The sequence below is a fragment of the Pan troglodytes genome, chromosome 16, assembly GCF_028858775.2.
Source record: "Pan troglodytes isolate AG18354 chromosome 16, NHGRI_mPanTro3-v2.0_pri, whole genome shotgun sequence".
Classification (NCBI taxonomy): domain Eukaryota; kingdom Metazoa; phylum Chordata; class Mammalia; order Primates; family Hominidae; genus Pan; species Pan troglodytes.
The window spans coordinates 81,482,321-81,500,851 of NC_072414.2; the positions used below are offsets into that span (position 1 = coordinate 81,482,321).

At 42.2% G+C, this 18,531-nt stretch overlaps 2 protein-coding genes and 1 pseudogene across 11 annotated transcripts in view; 1 reads left to right on the forward strand and 2 right to left on the reverse strand.

The window, feature by feature from the left end:
• Positions 1 to 149: 149 nt before the first annotated feature.
• On the reverse strand, positions 150 to 9,308 carry PEX11A (peroxisomal biogenesis factor 11 alpha). 2 transcript variants are annotated; one of them, XM_510585.7, is made up of 3 exons: positions 9,189 to 9,308; positions 5,049 to 5,164; positions 150 to 2,566 (listed from the first exon to the last, which is right to left on the reverse strand). In XM_510585.7, exons 1-3 carry the CDS (start codon positions 9,242 to 9,244, stop codon positions 1,995 to 1,997), a joined length of 744 nt encoding a protein of 247 aa, XP_510585.1. In that variant the 5' UTR covers positions 9,245 to 9,308; the 3' UTR covers positions 150 to 1,994. The 2 variants fall into 2 exon arrangements, with proteins under 2 accessions (XP_510585.1, XP_063651427.1); XM_063795357.1 differs by lacking the exon at positions 5,049 to 5,164 and having other exon boundaries at positions 9,189 to 9,299.
• Positions 6,550 to 6,865, reverse strand: LOC129137247 (large ribosomal subunit protein eL42-like; annotated as a pseudogene).
• Positions 9,281 to 18,531, forward strand: part of WDR93 (WD repeat domain 93) — a 48,641-nt gene continuing 39,390 nt past the window's right edge. For 7 of the 9 annotated variants that reach the window (XR_010151802.1, XR_001709565.4, XR_010151803.1 and 4 more), the window contains exons 1-2: positions 9,281 to 9,468; positions 17,481 to 17,823. Coding sequence is in view for 3 of the 9 variants with exons in the window: in XM_001167441.5 (XP_001167441.1) it covers positions 17,521 to 17,823 (303 nt within the window). In the remaining 6 variants the exon portion in view is untranslated. The remainder of the gene's footprint in view (positions 9,469 to 17,480; positions 17,824 to 18,531) is intronic. The other 2 variants (XM_063795356.1, XM_063795355.1) reach the window with 1 other exon arrangement.

Genomic DNA, 18,531 nt, shown 5'->3' on the forward strand with positions numbered 1-18,531 from the left:
TCAATCCTTCTCCACCCTCCTCCTCAGCCTGGATCTTCTAGCCCAGAGCTCGCTGTACCAACTGTGTAGGCTGATTGAGGATTATCTGCTGGATTGCCTTACGTTTAACTCTTCTCTCTTCCCAGAACACACTCACAGACACAAGTCAATTTTGTCTAGAAATTTATTGAACATAGTTAATCTATTACAGTAGAGGATCTGGACAATAAAAATAGTTATTTAAGCTTTTTATTTGCCCTGACCTAGTAGCTTTCATGTCTCTTAAAATTCCCTAAATTTTATTTCTCAAATCCCATATCGTGATTGGTTAAACAGACAGCCAAGAATCTGAGTCTATTTTTTGAGAATCTCAATCACATTTCTGGGAAATGTGACTTATTGAGTACATATTTATTTTCTCATTTCCATTCAGATAAATGACACAGCTTTGCTGGGAGGACTGACATCAGCCTCCTACCTGCTGGCATCCTATTTCTCTACCTCACCTCCCTCAAACTAAAGGATCTGTAACCACATATAAAGACCCACACCCAAGATGGCAGATAGGAACACAAGTCAATGTCATTGACTCAGCATTCCATTGTCCTCTTCACTGGCTTCCTCCTGCACTTTCCACCTCCCTCAATCACCCTACAAATAAGACGTCTGATTTATCGTAGAAAATTGTGACTCTCTTACATCTGGAGTATTCATGAAATTTTTTTGACTGGATAAATTTTGATGAAAATTAATGTAGAATTGCCTAAATTGTTAGAAGGATTTAAATAAAACAATCTAACTGATAAGTCTAAATACTGTTTTAATCTTTTTTTAAGACACAGGGTCTTGCTCTATCACCCGGGCTGGAGTGCGGTGGAAGCTCACTGCAGCCTTGAACTCCTGGGCTCAAGTGATCCTCCTGCTTCAGCCTCCAGAGTATCTGGGACTACAGGCATACGCCACCATGCCTGGCTAATTTTTTAACACTTTGTTGTAGAGATGGGGGTCTCACTACATTGCCCAGGCTGGTCTTGAACTCCTGGCCTCAAGCAATCCTTCCGCTTCAGCCTCCCAAAGTGCTGGGATTATAGGTGTGAGCCACCACACTCCACCCAGTTTTAGTTTTTCTAGAAAAGAATATAAACCACTGGACAAGGAAGTTTCCAAATTATAGGAGAGTAAGAGGCAAAAAACAGGATTCAGGAGGGGATCACATTTCTACTCAATTCTGAAGACAGTGGGAGAGCATGGAGAGAACACTGGATTAGGAGTCAGAGGAATGAGGCTCTAGCCTCAGTTTTTTGTTTGGCTCACTGTCAGCTTCTTATCTGTCACAGGCTACATAAAGGCACCCATTGTGACCCTGTACCTATTTTTATAAGTCCCTCCGGTCTGCTTCTGAGTTTTGCTTATTCACTGCACCCATAGACACAATTTATACCATGAAGGTGCCTGATGCTTTTCTGATTCTACTTCTGCACAGAGCCAGGACATGAGTGCAGTGATGGTATAAGGGCCAACAAGTTGAGAGGCTGTAAGCCCAGCTCTCCTCCATCCTGCTACTGACATCAGAGCCTCTACTAGATCTGAGAGTGCCATGCACCAGACCTACTGTAATCATGTGAAACCGATGATCCATATAACCCTAAAGTTATTGTATACTAGTGTTCAATGATCAGTGCGATTGGGTCTTTTTAAATTTTTTCCTTTCAATTTTTATTCATTCAGCAAATACTAAGCTCCCACTATGCACATAAGAGATGTTCAATCAATGTTAGATGAAGGGAAAATATTCAGAAATTCACAAGTCACTCCAGCACTCCAAAAACATACAACTCTTCATGCTCCTCCCTTCTCCGTTCTTGGCCTCATCTCTGCCCACATCGTAGGTTGTTAAATGCTCACATGAACAAGAACTTAAGCACAGTACGACGTGGCCTGTGACTTATACAAATGTCTATCCCACTAAGAGGCCATCTTTTAAAGTAGGTGCTAGTTCCAAGCCTAAAAACACCCTAACGGGTCTTCAGCTTCATCTGAGGATATGCCACAGTGATCATGCCTGCTATAGAGGACACAAGACCTCCAAGTCCAATGATGCCAGGATTGGATTTATAGATCCCCAGCTGGTCCAAAGGGTTCAGGATATCACAAAGGTTCTTCACTGTGTCCAGGAGCAAGGGAGGATGCTGCTTCAGAGATCGGAATAAGAGAAGTAGAAAGGATTGGAGCCATTCTGTTTCCTCCTCAGCCACGCTGAACCAAAGAGGATCCTGGGATGCTGATTTCTCTTTCTTTGCCCTGTCACATGTAACTCGTTTCATCTGCAGGGAGATTTCATACAGATCCCTGACCAGGCTCAGCAGAAGAGAATAGTAGTAGTGGTGAGCAGCCCTCGTTCGCCATTTCTCTTTGTTGATGCCAGAGGTGAGACCTACGCTCCTCACCCAGAGGATGGTGTCACAGATGAAATAAATCACACGGTTCAGGTTGGCTAATGTTAAGCATAAGCGAGGTACCAGGTCAGTGGCATGAATGCTCTGCTCAGTTGCCTGTATAGCTTGTACCACATTGCCTAGTCTGAACCCTGCAAGTAGAACCCACAATAGTGAACAGTTATTTCATTAGTACACAACGGGAAGATAGAATCCCTGTATCAGGGTGAGGAGCCAGCTTTTTGTTGTTTTTTGTTGAGACAGGGTCTTGCTCTGTCACACCGGCTGGAGTGCAGTGGCACCATCACAGCTCACAGTAGCCTCAACCTCCTGGGCTCAAGCAATCCTCCCACCTCAGCCTCCCGAGTAGCTGGGATTATAGGCACAAGCCAGTGTGCCCAGCTTAGCACTGGTCTTTTTAACAACTGATGGTCATTAAAGGCTCAGCCTTTGCTCAGAAAAAGAGAAAGATTTTACAGTACATTAAGGACACCTAAAGTGATCTTGGAAGGCAAAAAATACAGTGACTCTTTAAATTTACCTCCTCCATTGTAATGAACACCTTAATGTTGACTGACGGCATACTCCAGGCAAGGTCAATCATGAGTGTGGACTGTTACATTTGACTATTTACCAGCTACACTTCTTTAGAAGGAAGGTACTATGATAACATGAACTCCAGATGCAATACTCTCTTGGAGAGTCTGATGCCTTGCATTTTATTTATTTTCCAGACAAAAGACTGTCTTTTTAAAAAACACTATTATCATTTTGCCATTTCTCTGGTCCAAACCCCTTTTGGCTACCTATTGTCAAGAAAATAAAGTAGAGATGGTAGAATTTAACGGACAGAACAATTAATAATATTGTCACAGAGCTCCTAGTTGAATTAAATCAACCATTGCAATGGCATGTCCTTATGTGAGCATGTAATTCAATTCATCAGGGATGCATCAATCAATAGGTACTTACTGAACACCTTCTGGGAAAGAGTTATAGTACTAAATGTCACAGAGGATAAAAAAGAAGTACTTTTCCTTGAAGGACCATACCTTAGACTCAGGAGGCGCTCAGAAGTAGCTACTCTCAGAAAACTTATAATCTCAGAAGGGGCTGGGCGCGGTGGCTTACGCCTGTAATCCCAGCACTTTGGGAGGCCAAGGTGCACGGATCACCTGAGGTTAGGAGTTTGAGACCAGCCTGGCCAACGTGGTGAAACCCCGTCTCTACTAAAAAAAATAAAAAATAAAAACAAAAATTAGCCAGGCATATTGGCGCATGCCTGTAGTCCCAGCTACTAGGGAGACTGAAGTGGGAGAATTGCTTGAACCCGGGAAGTGGAGGTTGCAGTGAGCCAAGATCAGGCCACTGCACTCCAGCCTGGGCAACAGAATGAGACTCCATCTCAAAAAAAAAAAAAAAAAAAGAATGTTTGGTATTATGTTATCAAAAATAACATAAAATAGTAAAATAGTATATGTAATGACTATTTTAGTATATAGATTCTGGGTTCCAGTTCTGGCTCTTGCACTAACTGGCTGAATGGCCCTGGATAAGCCCCTTCTGGACTTACAGACTAGTGACCTCTAAAGGACCTTTCAGCTCCAACATTCTAAATAATCTAAATAGAATTTCTAATCTTGGCCTTCAGTGCCATCCAGAAAAGCTCACCCCACCCTTCCCATCCCTCTGCTTGACAATTTAAATCTGTCAAACTAGTTTTGTAGTTTGACAATGATCCTCCCATACAATGGTTTACTCAGAACAGTTCTGAGCCTTTATTAGAGAAAACTGCCCTTCGAAACTCTCTTCTTCCTTCTCTCTAGCCTCACCTCAAGTTCCACCTCCTCTAAAACACCTTTCTTTTCCTCTACCTCAGCCAACAAGTTTGGCACTAAATCTTATATATCATTATTTAAAGCACCTTACTTCTCCCATAAGGCTCAGGAATGTACCTATATAACATAGGTGCTCAAAACCAACTGATCAATATGTGATGCTCTACATTCCATTCTAATGCCTCTGCTAACCTACTATAGCAACATCTGGTTTTCATCAAACAACAAAGAGTCAGAAAGGCAATTGCTATGAAAAGTACTGGATTTCCCAGTATGACATATTATTAAAGTGAATTTAATAAACACAAAATATTGATTTCACTTTTTACCTTTCGCATGAAACCTACCTCAAACATGGTCTACAAAAATGTATCCACCTATATATCCTCTAGCACTCCTCAATAAAGGAAAAAGGCAGGTGGTCTAGGATATAACTATTCCACTCTTGTTTATAACAAAGGGGCTCACAGGAGCAGAAGCTCATGTCAGAGACTGCTAAAACATACTATGATTCTAAGAACTAAAGGTGAACTAACACATTGTCTGTCTCACTGGTTATGATTCAGCAGAAAGATAAGGTGTAGCACCACATGTGAACATAAGAGGGTGTTTATGAATGGTCTGCAGCAACACATTCAAACCTGTTGTGCCATGAGGACAGCCTTACTGGTCAATTTCACCAATAAACTTGATTCACTAGAAATTAATGACCTAGAAATTACTCCGTGAATTACAGGGTCTGAGGCTGAGGATTCTAAACCAGGAGCCACTGTCCCTCAAGAAACAGGGTACTTACATTTACGACCAGTGCTCACACTGGACTCCAGTTTCTTGAGCTTCATTACCACCTTCTCTTTGCCAGCTTTGGGCTCTAACAAATATCTAAGCAACATGCATGTGTACTGAGTGGCTCTGAAATGGAAAAAAAAAAATTGAAAAGAATGATTTACAAACCAAATAAAACTTAATTCATGAAGTAAGGGAAAGAGAAACACATGCCTCCAGACAACATTTCCAAGACCATTTCTCATGTAGCAACTCTTACAAAAGCAAAATTCTGCAACAGTCATTCTACAGGAGAGCCAAAGGGTAGAACATGTCATGGAAATTTAACACAAAGGTAATGAAAACAAATTCTGCAATAATGCAGCCAATGTGCCTCCAAAAGGCCTTTTGCTGGCACAGAGAAATGGATATAGTCAAAGTGAGAAACTGTACAAAATCTCCCTCATGTTAAGTCTACAAAGATCCATATTCCTTCTCTTCCCTGGTTTAGATTTCTTTCTTTCTTTCTTTCTTCTTTTTTTTTTTTTTTGACCGAGTCTCGCTCTTTCGCCAGGTTGGAGTGCTGTGGTGTGATCTTGGCTCCACTGCAACCTCTGCCTCCCTGGTTCAAGCGATTCTCCTGTCTCAGCCTGCCGAGTAGCTGGGATTACAGGTGTGCGCCACCACGCCCAGCTAATTTTTGTATTTTTGGTAGAGATGGGGTTTCACCATGTTGGCCAGGATGGTCTCGATCTCCTGACCTTGTGATCTGCCCTACTCAACCTCCCAAAGTGCTGGGATTGCAGGCATAAGCTACTGGCCCGATTTTCAGATTTCTAAAATGAACTTTTCTACCATGTACTTAACCTACCATCTATGTGACAGGACACAGACTCAAACCAGAACCAAATGAAAAGTCCACAGTTTAAAGATTGTTTAATTTTTTATAAATGAAAGGACCAAATACACATCAGTACATAAATTAGTATAAATATGTTTTCATAGTTGTCTTTCAAAACTTATTCGTATTTTACATAAAATACAGGCAGAATCCTGCTTAATAATACTATATATTTAATAAAGTGATTATTGTCATGCTTACAAATAACAATGACTTACTAATATAAATGTAGGAGAAATTTTACATCACATAGTCACACATCCAAATCCATTTGGCAATCTGCTAATAAAGTAGGTGCCTGGTTCCTACTGTCTTGTAAGTGCATTTGAATCCCTTTATGTTATAAATATTATTCTCAATAAAAATGTGGTACATTTTCCATTTTCTAAAATAGTGAACTTGTTACTAGGAATGAAATAAAAAGAGAAGACTGGAATCATAAACAATCGCTTTCTCTTTTTTAAGTGTGCTTCCCGGTTACAGGGCTGGTCATGTCAATGACTCTGCCTTTCTGAGCTTTGGTCTAATAATAAGGATCAGGCCAACAGTGAGACATTACTTTTATTTATTTATTTTTGAAGTGAACATAAACTCGATTTTATTGTCTTCATAATAAAACAAAAGATGACACTTAGAACTGGATCACTTGGCCCTTTCTCTTCTTATCTCCTCCCAGTTCAAAATGCTGGCATCTTTTAACAGCCAGGATTCTCTTAGATCTTCACTGGCCTCAACACACTCAAGCTTTAGCACAAACTTCTTGGTAGTTTTAGACTTTTTCTGGAAAATCGGCTTAGTCTGCCCACCACAGCCACTCTGCTTCCTGTCATAATGCTGCTTTCCCTGGGCATACAGAGAATCCTTGCCCTTCTTGTACTATGTCACTTTGTGGGGTTGGTGCTTGCCACACTTCTTACAGTCCGACAGGTTTTAGGAATGTTCACCATGTTTGCGTGAGCATTATTGGCACAGAAAGCAAGGTATTATTTTATGAATGCCAGTGTGGTCATAAAGGTTATACACATCATCAAGGAGGTTGGGAAATGAATACTAAAGATCTCAGATCTTTTGGAATAAACATATCTTAAATTATTATTATTATTATTTTTCGAGACGGAGTCTCGCTCTGTTGCCCAGGCTGGAGGGTAGTGGTGTGTTCTTGGCTCTCTGCAAACTCCGCCTCCCGGATTCAAGCGATTCTCCTGCCTCAGCCTCCTGAGTAGCTGGGATTACAGGCACGTGCCATCACGCCCAGCTAATTTTTGCATATTTAGTAGAGATGGGGTTTCACCATGTTGGCAAGGCTGGTCCCGAACTCCTGACCTCATGATCTGCCCACCTCGGCCTCCCAAAGTGCTGGGAATACGGGTGTGAGTCACTGCACCCGGCCTAAATGATGATGATTATTATTTTTTATGTTTTTATTTTTTTTTAGATGGAGTCTCGCTCTGTCGCCCAGGCTGGAGTGCAGTGGGGTGATCTTGGCTCACTGCAAGCTTTGCCTCCTGGGCTCATGCCATTCTCCTGCCTCAGCCTCCTGAGTAGCTGGGACTACAGGCGCCCACCACAACGCCCAGCTAATTTTTGTATTTTTAGTAGAGACGGGGTTTCACCATGTTAGCCAGGATGGTCTCGATCTCCTGACTTCGTGATCCGCCCACCTCAGCCTCCCAAAGTGCTGGGATTACAGGTGTAAGCCACTGCACCCGGCCTAAATGATTATTTTTTTAACCAACTTCCTTGATAAACCCTGCAGGGTACATTCTAGGTACACTGGAATTACAGGTTTCTATTTAATGAAATTTCTATTTAATGAAGCTTGTATATAAAGCAACCATTTAAAAAACCTATCAAACTAATGAGAAAGCCAGTATAGCTTGGTAGTTAAGTGGGCACTGGAGTCATTTGCGTGGATGTGAATCTCTCAGTTCTGCCATGTAGTACCTATTAACCTCTTTCTGCTTCAGTTTCTCCATCTGAAGTGGGGAAAATATTTAGAGTATCTACCTCATAGGGTTGTGATGAGGGTTATATAAGTTCATAGTTGCAAAACACTGGGAACAATAGCTGGCATAAAGATGGCTTCCAAAAGCCTCATGGGGCCATTCTAATTGATCTGTTTGTATCAGCACTTGAACACCCAGAAGAGAAAGCAGAGCTGTTAAATAAAACTGCAACTGTAACTATTTTTTAATTAAGCAAGAATCAACCAAATCTCTAAAACATCATGAACTAGTACTGTATTCGTATTAAAGATACAATCTCTCAGTTCTTTTCGTTTCTTATGGAACCAAAAGAAAAAGAGACACAATCTCTGTTTAATATTTTCAGTAGCACAGCATGAACCTTAGAGGTGCAGTTAGTTCTTTCTGAGCTTCTCCCCACTGTATTTCCCCCCAATCCAGTTGGTGTGGTCTCATCCCCGCTATATTTTGTTTTACAATTTACAAAACTATTCCACATGCAGTATCTCAATGATACAGCCTGGGCAATAATGGAAGAGAACTTCTGTCTCTCCTCAAACATTTCAAGAGGTATTTGAGACCGGGCGCGGTGGCTCGCGCCTGTAATCCCAGCACTTTGGGAAGCCGAGGTGGACAGATCACCTGAGGTCAGGAGTTCGAGACCAGCCTGGCCAACATGGCGAAACCCCGTCTCTACTAAAAATACAAAAAGTAGCCGGGCGTGGTAGTGCACGCCTGTAATCCCAGCTACGCGGGAGGCTGTGGCAGGAGAATCGCTTGAACCCGGGAGGCGGAGGTTGCAGTGGGCCGAGACCGCGCCGCTGCCTGGGCGACAGAGCGAGACTCCGTCTCAAAAGAAAAAAAAAAGGGGGGGTATTTGAAGTCACACCAAGTGGTTTGCTTCCCTAGCCACAAATACTAACCCAAAGTTTCTCTTTAAAGGAGATCCCTCAGAAGAATGTTGAGTGGAGAGAACCAATCTTTCTGTGCCCGGAGAGCAAAGTTAGGAGGGGAGGAGGATCTGTCAGCCGGTGTCACGTCGTCGGCGGTCTCGAGGCGGCCAGGGTGCCAGGCACTGGGGCTTTCGTGCACGGGGCTAGGACGGGACGCGGGTGCGTTGGGCCCACTCACGTTGAATTTAGGGTAAGGAGGGGCTCGGATACTAAACTCCCTCCGTAGGAGCTGGCAACGTCCTTCCTGCTTCCATCTACTAGGCTATCACCTCCTTTTTCTCGGGTGCAGGGGAATAGACACAGGAGCCGAGTTAGGGCGAGAAAGGGGCGGAGGCCGCTGGCACCTGACTCACCTGAAGAGTCGGTCCCGGCCCTGGGTCTGGTTGGTGAAGCGGGTGAAGGCGTCCATGGCTTCTAGCCCAAAGGCCACGAGTCGCACGGGGCTCAGGCGTGGGTCCTCTGTGGCCCGCCGGATCCCCAGGGAACAGTCAGTCCCAGGTTATCCGCTGAGAGGGGGAGCTGAGTCTCTCCGCCCCAGAGGGGGCGGGCGCACTTTCTGTAGAGCAACTTCGCGGACTTCCGGTTTAAGCCGGAAGTTGTGGTTACCAAGGCGACGCAACGCCGCCCGGCCAGGTGAGCAAAACTTCTGATCTTACCTTCGGGTGCCGGGGCTCCCCTCGAGTCCCAGGACTCCCCTTTACCTGCAGAGTCTCCTAGAGGAAAGTCTGAGGGGGTCCGTCTCCCCAGACTCGGGCGTTTCCGGATGCCTGACGCCTCCCCGCAGATCTCAGGTTCTCAGGAACCCGGGGTGAAATCCCGAATGGTCTCTCCAGCCTCAGAACTCCCCTGAGCTCTTGCTTGGGACGGTGGGGCCTAATCATTTCCCAGCGCCGTGCCTCTTTCCCTTGAGCTACACCAGCTCTATGTCTGGTGAAGGAAGTTGTTAGGGCAGAGATAAGCCAATTCACAGTGTGAACCTAGCATGGGAGGCGGATGAAGTGAGAAAATGTTCTGCTCGGATTATTGAACATTGAAAGAAGATTGTTACCTGAGGAAATCCTAAAAGAGTCATTATGAGCAAAGTGAAGCAAAAATAGATTGCAATGAAATTGCACCGCTGAACATTCGTTCTGTGCGGCTTGAAGAAAAGGAGCCTTACCCACTCCGTGGCAGTAATTTTATAAAGTGTACCCTCTATAACCACAAAATAAGGTCGGCCGGCGCTGTGGCTTACGCCTGTAATCCCAACACTTTGGGAGCCGAGGTGGGCGGATCACCTGCGGTCAGGAGTTGGGAGACCAGCCTGGCCAACAGGGTGAAACCCCGTCTCTACTAAAAATACAAAAAAAGTAGCCGGGCGTGGTGGCGGGCGCCTGTAATCCCAGCTACTCGGGAGGCTGAGGCAGGAGAATCGCTGGAACCCAGGAGGCGGAGGTGGCAGTGAGCCGAGATTGTGCCACTGCTTTCCAGCCTCGGCGACAGAGCGAGACGCTGTCTCAAAAAAATAAAATAAAATAAGGTGAACATTTCCGTAATCTTTATTCCCTTGGTCAGGCCAGCTCCTAACATTTGCAGGCCCTGGGTAAGAGTACAAATGGAGTCCAGCATACCGTATGTTTAAATATTTTAGTTATAAATCAAGCAACAAATTGTTAAGTAAAATATAGTCTGTTTTCCTACATTGACAAATAAACCCTCATAATGATGTAGAAGGCCAGGTTCATCTTCAGAATCCCTAGACTCCTTAGAATACCTGGAAACACAGCTGGAATATGGCAGTGTGGGGAGAAATGGCCCCCAGTCTTTTCCCACTTCCCTTTCTTTTCTGGTTTCTGGTGCCCACCTACATTCCCTGCCAGGAGCCTTGTAGACCATCCTGATACTCCAAGCCACATCCAACGTCTGCCCATACCTCTGCAAGCAGCCATGCCTTTGCCACCTTTTCAGATCGAGGAGTGCTCACATTAGCAGCTGGGTCTGCCCTCAGGTGAAAGCTGAGAAGGGCTCATGCAGGCCATGGTGTCATTTGGGCAGTAAATTCCAGGGGTATTGGTACCCTGAACATGGTCTAGACTCCAGAAGAGGGAAACTAGGCTTTGGGTGAGCATATCTCCTTGGCCCCATGGGTTACTCATTTTTTGTAGAGGAAAGAGCCTCGAAGAGAGCCAGAAGTTTTCTCTAAGTACATGGCCCAGGTCAGGGCAATTCTGCAAGCAATAAGAATTTATTGAGTCCTGGTCATATACCAACCACTGTGCTAAACTCTAGTCGTAGGGTAATAGGTTAACAAGGAATACAGTAAACTGATAAGTACAACACAGAGATATGTTAGATGATAGAGGTGAGCACAGGGTGCTTCTAAACACAGATGTGTATCATCTGTTTTTTGTCTTTGTTTTTGAGACAGAGTTTTGCTCTTATTGCCCAGGCTGGAGTGCAATGGCGCAATCTCAGCTCACTGCACCCTTCGTCTCCCGGGTTCAAGCGATTCTCCTGCTTCAGCCTCCTGAGCTGGGATTACAGGCATGCGCCACCACGCATGGCTGATTTTTTATATTTTTAGTAGAGATGGTGTTTCACCATGCTGGTCAGGCTGGTCTGGAACTCCTGACCTCAGGTGATCCACCTACCTCGAGCTCCCAAAGTTCTGGGATTACATGTGTGAGCCAACACGCCTGGCCTCATCTGTTTTTTATACCTACAATTCTGCCTTTTTCACAATATCAGATAAATTGAATCATATAGTATGTAGCGTTTTCTTTTCTTTTCTGATTCATTTTACGTAGCATAATGCATTTGAGATTATCTATGTTGTGCACATCAGTAGTTTGTAATTTTTTATTCCACAATATGAATGTATTATAATTCATTCACCCACTGAAGTACATTTGTGTTGTCTCTAATTTGAAGCCATTATAAATAAAGCTGCTATAAATATTTAAGTGCAGATTTTGATGTGAAACATAAGTTTTAATTTTCCTACTGTAATACGCAGGAATGTGATTGCTGAAACATATGGTATGTTTAACTTTGTAAGAAACTGCCAAACTGTTTTCCAAAGTGGCTATCCTATTTTGTATTACCACTGACAATGCTTATACCTCTTGACAAACACTGATCTGTTCCCCATTACTCAGTTTGCATTTTTGAGAATGCTGTATAAATGGAATTGGACTGCATATAAATTTTGAGACTGTTTTCTTTCACTCATCATAATGTCTTTGAGATTCATCCATGTTGTTGTGTGGATCAATAGTTTTTTGCTTTTTATTACTGATTAGTATTCTATTATGTGGATATACCACAGTTTGTTTATCCATTGATAAACCTGTTGAAGGACATTTGGATTGTTTCCCATTTTTGACAATTATAAGTAGAGCTGTCATAAACATTTGTGTAGAGGTTTTTTTGTGAACTTACATTGGTGGTGGTGGTGGTGGTGGTTGTTGTTTTTGTTTGAGACAGGGCCTCACTCTGTCACGTAGGCTGGAGTACAGTGGTGTGATCGTGGCTCACTGCAGCCTCGACCTCCCTGGCTAAAGCAGTCCTCCCACCTCAGCCTCCCGAGTAGCTAGGACTACAGGTGCACATCACCACACCCAGCTAATTTTTGTATTTTTTGTGTAGATGAGGTTTTGCCATTTTGCCCAGGTTGGTCTTGAACTCCGGGGCTCAAGCAATCTGCCTGCCTTGGCCTCCCAAAGTGCTCGGATGATAGGTTAGTTTTAATACTCCTAGGGTAGATACTCAGGAATGGGATTGCTGGGTCATATGGTAAATATATGTTTAACTTTATAAGACACTCTCAAATCCTTTCTCAGAGTGGCTGTCCTGTTCAGCATTTTCAACAGCAATGTATGGGAGTCCAGTTGCTCTGCATCTTCACCAGTGCTTAGTATTGTCAGTTTGTTTGTTTGTTTGTTTGTTTGTTTGTTTTAGAGACAAAGTCTCACTCTGTTACTCAGGCTGTAGTGCAGTGGCATGATCACAGCTCACTACAGCCTTGACCTCCCTGGCTCAAGCAATTCTCCTACCTCACCTGGGACTGAGGTACACGCCACCTCCACCCCAGTGGTTTTTTAAAATTCCTTGTAGAGATGGGGTCTCACTGTGTTGCTTAGACTGGTGTCAGACTCCTGGCCTCAAGCAATCTTCCCACCTTGGCCTCCCAAAGTGCTTGGATTACAGGCATGAGCTGCCACACCTGGCACTACTTTTTATTTTAGCCATTCTAATATGTATGTAAAATATTTTAAACATATATTTACCATATGCCCCAGCAATCCCATTCCTGAGTATCTACCCTAGGAGCATTAAAACTATTAAAAGTGATCTATGGGTTATTAAGAAGCATGTTAGTTTCCTAATATTTTGAGGTCTTGTATACATTGAACCATCGAAATTTCTGTTATTGATTTCTAAAATAATTCTGTTGCAGTCAGAGAACATACTTTGTATTATTTAAGTTCTTTTAAACTTAGTAAGAGTTGGTTTATGGACTGGAATATGGTTTGTCTTGGTAAATGTTTCATGTGCACTTAAAAATAATTTGCAATCTGCTGTTTTGGGTAGAGCATTCTGTAACTGTCAATTGGAAAAAATTACTTAATAGCGTTATTGAAGTTTTCTGTATCCTCACAGATTTTTCTGTTTATGTGTTCTATAATTTATTGAGAAGAGGGTATTGAAATCTCTGACTGTAATTGTGGATCTTCCTGTTTCTCATTAAATTCTATCCATTTTTACTTTGTGTATTTTGAAGCTCTGTTATTAGGTGCATAAACATTTAGGACTTTTATACCCCCTTGATCAATTGACACCTTTATAATTTTTTTTTTTTTTTTTGAGACGGAGTCTCTCTCTGTCGCCCAGGCTGGAGTGCAGTGGTGCAATCTCGGCTCACTGCAAGCTCCGCCTCCTGGGTTCACGCCATTCTCCTGCCTCAGCCTCCCAAGTAGCTGGGACTTCAGGCGCCTACCACCATGCCCGGCTGATTTTTTTTTGTAATTTTAGTAGAGACAGGGTTTCACCGTGTTAGCCAGGATGGTCTCGATCATCTGACCTCGTGATCCGCCCGCCTCAGCCTCCCAAAGTGCTGGGATTATAGGCATGAACCCCTGCGCCTGGCCCACCTTTATCACTATTAAATGAACTTCTTTATCGCAGGTAATATTCTTTGCTCTGAAATATACTGTGTCTGATATTAATGTAGTCACTCTAGCTTTCTTCTGATTAGTGTTAGCATAGTATACCTTTGTTCACCCTTTTAGTTTTGGCGTATTTGTGTCTTAATATTTAAGTGGGGTTTTTGTGCACAGCATATATTGAGTCTTATCTATTCTGACAACTTCTATCATTTGATTGGAGTGTTTACATTTGATGTGATTATTGATATGGTTAGATTTTGCTATACATTGTTTGTCCCGTCTGTTCCTTGTTCCCTTTTTTCTCTTTTTGCTTTTTTAAATTAAGTATTTAAATTGAGTATTTTCATGTGTTTTATTGCTTTTGTTGGCTGGAACTCTTTGTTTTATTTCCTTAGTGGTTAATTTAGGGTTTAGAGTATGCATCTTTAACCTAGCATAGCCTACCTTCAAGTGATATTGGTATACTTCCATTTCTCCCCTCCTAGCCCTTGTACTATTATTGTCATACATTTTTCTTTACATATGTTATTAATCCTACACTACATTTTTATTTTTTTGTTTAAGCATTTTAAATATCTTTTAAAGAGATTCAAATAATAAGAAAAATATTTTAATTTGCCTAATGCATCCAGTGTTTTTCACTTCTTTATGTAAATTTCTGTTTCCACCTGATATCATTTTATTTTATTTATTTAATTAATTAGTTTGAAACAGGATATCTGTCACCCAGGCTGGAGTGCAGTGACACCATCATGGCTCACTGCAGCCTTGACCTCTCGGGCTCAAGTGATCCTCCAAGCACATGCCACCATGCCTGGCTAATTAAAAAAAATTTTTTTTGTAGAATAAAGGTCTCCTTTTGTTGCTCAGGATGGTCTTGAACTTTAGGGCTCAAGTGATCCTCCCACCTCAGCCTCCCAAAGTTCTGGGAGCTACTATACCCTGATCCTTTTCCTTTAGCCTAAAAGCCTTTCTTTTACGTTATTTATTTTAATGCTAGCTTGTTGATGATGAATTCTTTCAATTTTTGTATGTCTAAAAAGGCTTTATTTCACTTTAATTTTCCGAAAAATATGTTTTCTGGATATAGAATACCAGAGTGACAAGTTTTTTTCTTTCACTACTTTCAAGATGTTGCTTCACTGTTTCTCACTTGCATGGTTTCCTTCAATAAGTCTGCTGTTATTTTTTACTTTGTTCCTCTGTACATGGGATGCCTTTCTTCTTCTGGCTGCTTTCAAATTCTGTCTTTATCCATAATTTTATATAGTTTTTCTTCTCAAATCTGTGGGTTTATAGTTTTAATCAAATTTAGAAAATTTTTGTTCATTATTTCTACAAAATTTTTTTCTGTTTCTTCTCTCTTTTGGGGATTTCAGTCACACTTGTATCAGGCCACTTCAAATGATCTCACACCTCAGTTCTTCTCTTTTTTTCAGTCTTTTTTATTCCTTTGTTTCATTTTGTTTCTATTGCTGTGTCTTCAAGTTCACTAATCTTTTCTTCTGGCCATCTAATTTTTCTTCTGAAATCTTCATGTTAATCTAATCTGATGTAGTTTTCATCTCAGACCTTGTAGCTGTGTCTCTAAAAGCTCAACATAGATTTAGAAAGATATAGATACAACAGTTACAGCTTTATAACTGTGTGGAAAAAGTTATAACTGTTTTGTCTGCTAATTCTAATATCTTTATTGACTCTGGTTCAGCTTTAGTTGATCAATTTTTCTCTTTATTATGGCTTATATTTTCTTGCCTTTCTATAGTCCAAGTAATTTCTTTATTGGATCCTAGACATTGGGAATTTTACTCCATTGAATGCTGGATATTTTTACATTCCTCTAAATATTCTTGAGCTTTGTTCTGGGATGCAGTATGTTACTTAGAAATAGTTTGATTATCTAACTTCTCAGATTTGATGGGTGACAACAGAGGAGCATTTATTCTAGGGCTAATTTTTCCCACGACCGAGGCAAGATATTTTGGAGTACTCTGCATAATCCCTGTGAATTATGAGGCTTTCCAGTCTTGCCGGTGGAAACAGGCATTATTCTTGGCCCTCTGTGAGCTCAGCTTACTCTCCCCACTAATTACTTCAGGTGGTTCTTTCCCCAGTGTCAGCTAGTGTCCTCATACTCACACATTGAAAGCATCACAGATGTACTCCAGCCAGTAAGAAAAGATGACAGTGGCAGCAGGGCTTTTACGAGACTTCATGGACCCTAGGCACTCACACAGTCCAAGACCCTACTCCACTATATATTAAGCACCTTAAAATTTATCTCATGTTCTACATTAAATATTTTTTTAAAAACTGTAACATATGAAAGCCTTTTCATAATGTACACAATATTGAGGGTTTTTTTTTTTTTTGAGGCAAGGTCTCACTCTGTCATCTAGGGTAGAATGCAGTGGCACAATCTTAGCTCACTGCAACCTCAAACTCCTGGGCTCAAGAAGTTCTCCCACCCCACCCTCCCAAGTAGCTACAGATGCATACCGCCATGCCCAGCTAATTTTTAAATTTTTTGTATAGATGGGATCTTGCTATGTTGCCCAAGCTAGTCTCAAACTCCTGGCCTCAAGCAATCCTCCCACCTTGGCCTCCTGAAGTGCTGGGATTATGGGCATGAACCACCCCACAGGCCCTACAATTTTGAATTTTCTGAAGTAAAGATTACTTGTTCTCTTCTTGTAGACATGAACTTTATTTGTATACATATACAGACTTTATATATTTATAAGTTGATGTATGCATATATATGTGTGTGTATACACACACACACACACACACACATAGAGTGGAGCTAATAAATTGTAAATATTTTTGTAAATATTTAATTATCATCCACAGGAGCAATAAGTATTTCATTCCTCAAATCTGTGGCACAGATAGAAGTGGAAGTTTATGGGTCTTATTTTGGTCAATTCTTTTTTTAATGTCTCAAACATTTCTGGAGGCTCTTGAAAAATCTCATGGGCCCTGAGCACTGTGTCTGCAGAACTTCTGGGCAGCAGCAGTGGGAAAGGAGAAAAGGGAACAAATCAGACAGTCGGGATTGGGAGTGCTTGAACTGTATCTGATGGGGGGTAAAGGAAAGAAAGGGAGGAGAGTCTTGGCTCACTGCCCACCTGGCTTGGGCACAGCCATCTGCAGAGAGAAAGAGAATGAGGAGAAGGCATAAGTTGTAGGAGAGAGGGTGAATTGTATTTGGGACAGAAAGACATCTGCCCTCCTATCAACAAGGGTATAAAATTCCTCTTTCCTTCTTAGTACACATCATCTAGGGTTGGCCTGGAAAATACCTGCCTCCTCTAATGTCCTTACTAATATGAAGAGCATATCCTAAGAATGTGGTAATAGTCCTCTGGTAATTAAGGAAAATGCCAGTCTGTGGAATAAGCAGTCCCTATAGGCTATTGTGCTAGAAAAGGATGGTGTGCTATCTTCTCATTGCTTCCTTTCTTCCAGAATTCCTTTGTTTACTTCTCTTATCAGCTTTTCAGTTTCATAGAGGTTCCCAGTGCCACCTTCTGTGATGTCATTCCCAAGAGGAAGTCAGACCCAGAAGATAAAGCGCCCCATTGGTACACGAAAGGGACCATTGGAGTTGCCACCCCCAACAGAGAAGGACTGGCCTAAAGACGATGAACAGGATCATGTCCTCGTGGATCCAGATGAGGAGCTGGATTCCTTGCCTCAGCCTTATCGAATGATCAACAAGCTGGTAAACCTTCTGTTTGAGCAGTCTTGGGAAATTATTGAAGAGAGGAACGCACTGAGGGAAGCTGAGAGCAGCCAGATCCAGCCCACCGTCTACCCTCCACTTGGAGAAATCCAGGTATGGAGTAAGCAGTTGACCAGGAGCCCCTGTTTCTCAGTTGAGTGTTGATAAATGAAATCCCCTGATCCAGGAAGGAATTCCTACTAGAAAGCTGCATTCAATAAGTCAGTGCATTTTTGAAAGATTAGAAGCATGCTGATGTTGATTAAAATGATCTGGTAATTGCCTGGGGAAATATGGGGTGTTCTGGTTAATTGAATACTATCCCTTTATATTCAGTGGTTGTTACTGAAAAATCTTCTTAATGTATTAATCTACTCTCTTGCTGGATGGCTGAGGATCTGCTAGTGCCTTGGCTACCATTCCTCCCACAGTGCACTAGCTGAATAAAGTACAGGGCCTGTGGTCATGCCTAGTGTTGCAAATATGCATTTGTTCTCAACTTATTTGTTTTCTCTATTCTCTTTGCCCTAACAGTGAAATACTATGAATTTCTTGATGCTTAGGCAAGAGTTTTAGATGAGCACTATGTTTGGGAATGTTGTTTTTTGGGGTTTTTTTTTTTGAGATGGAGTTTCGCTCTTGTTGCCCAGGCTGGAGTGCAATGGTGTGATCTCGGCTCACTGTAACCTCCGCCTCCCAGGTTCAAGCATTCTCCTGCCTCAGCCTCCCAAGTAGCTGGGATTACAGGGATATGCCACCATGCCCGGATAATTTTTATATTTTTAGTAGAGATGGGGTTTCACCATGTTGGCCAGGCTAGTC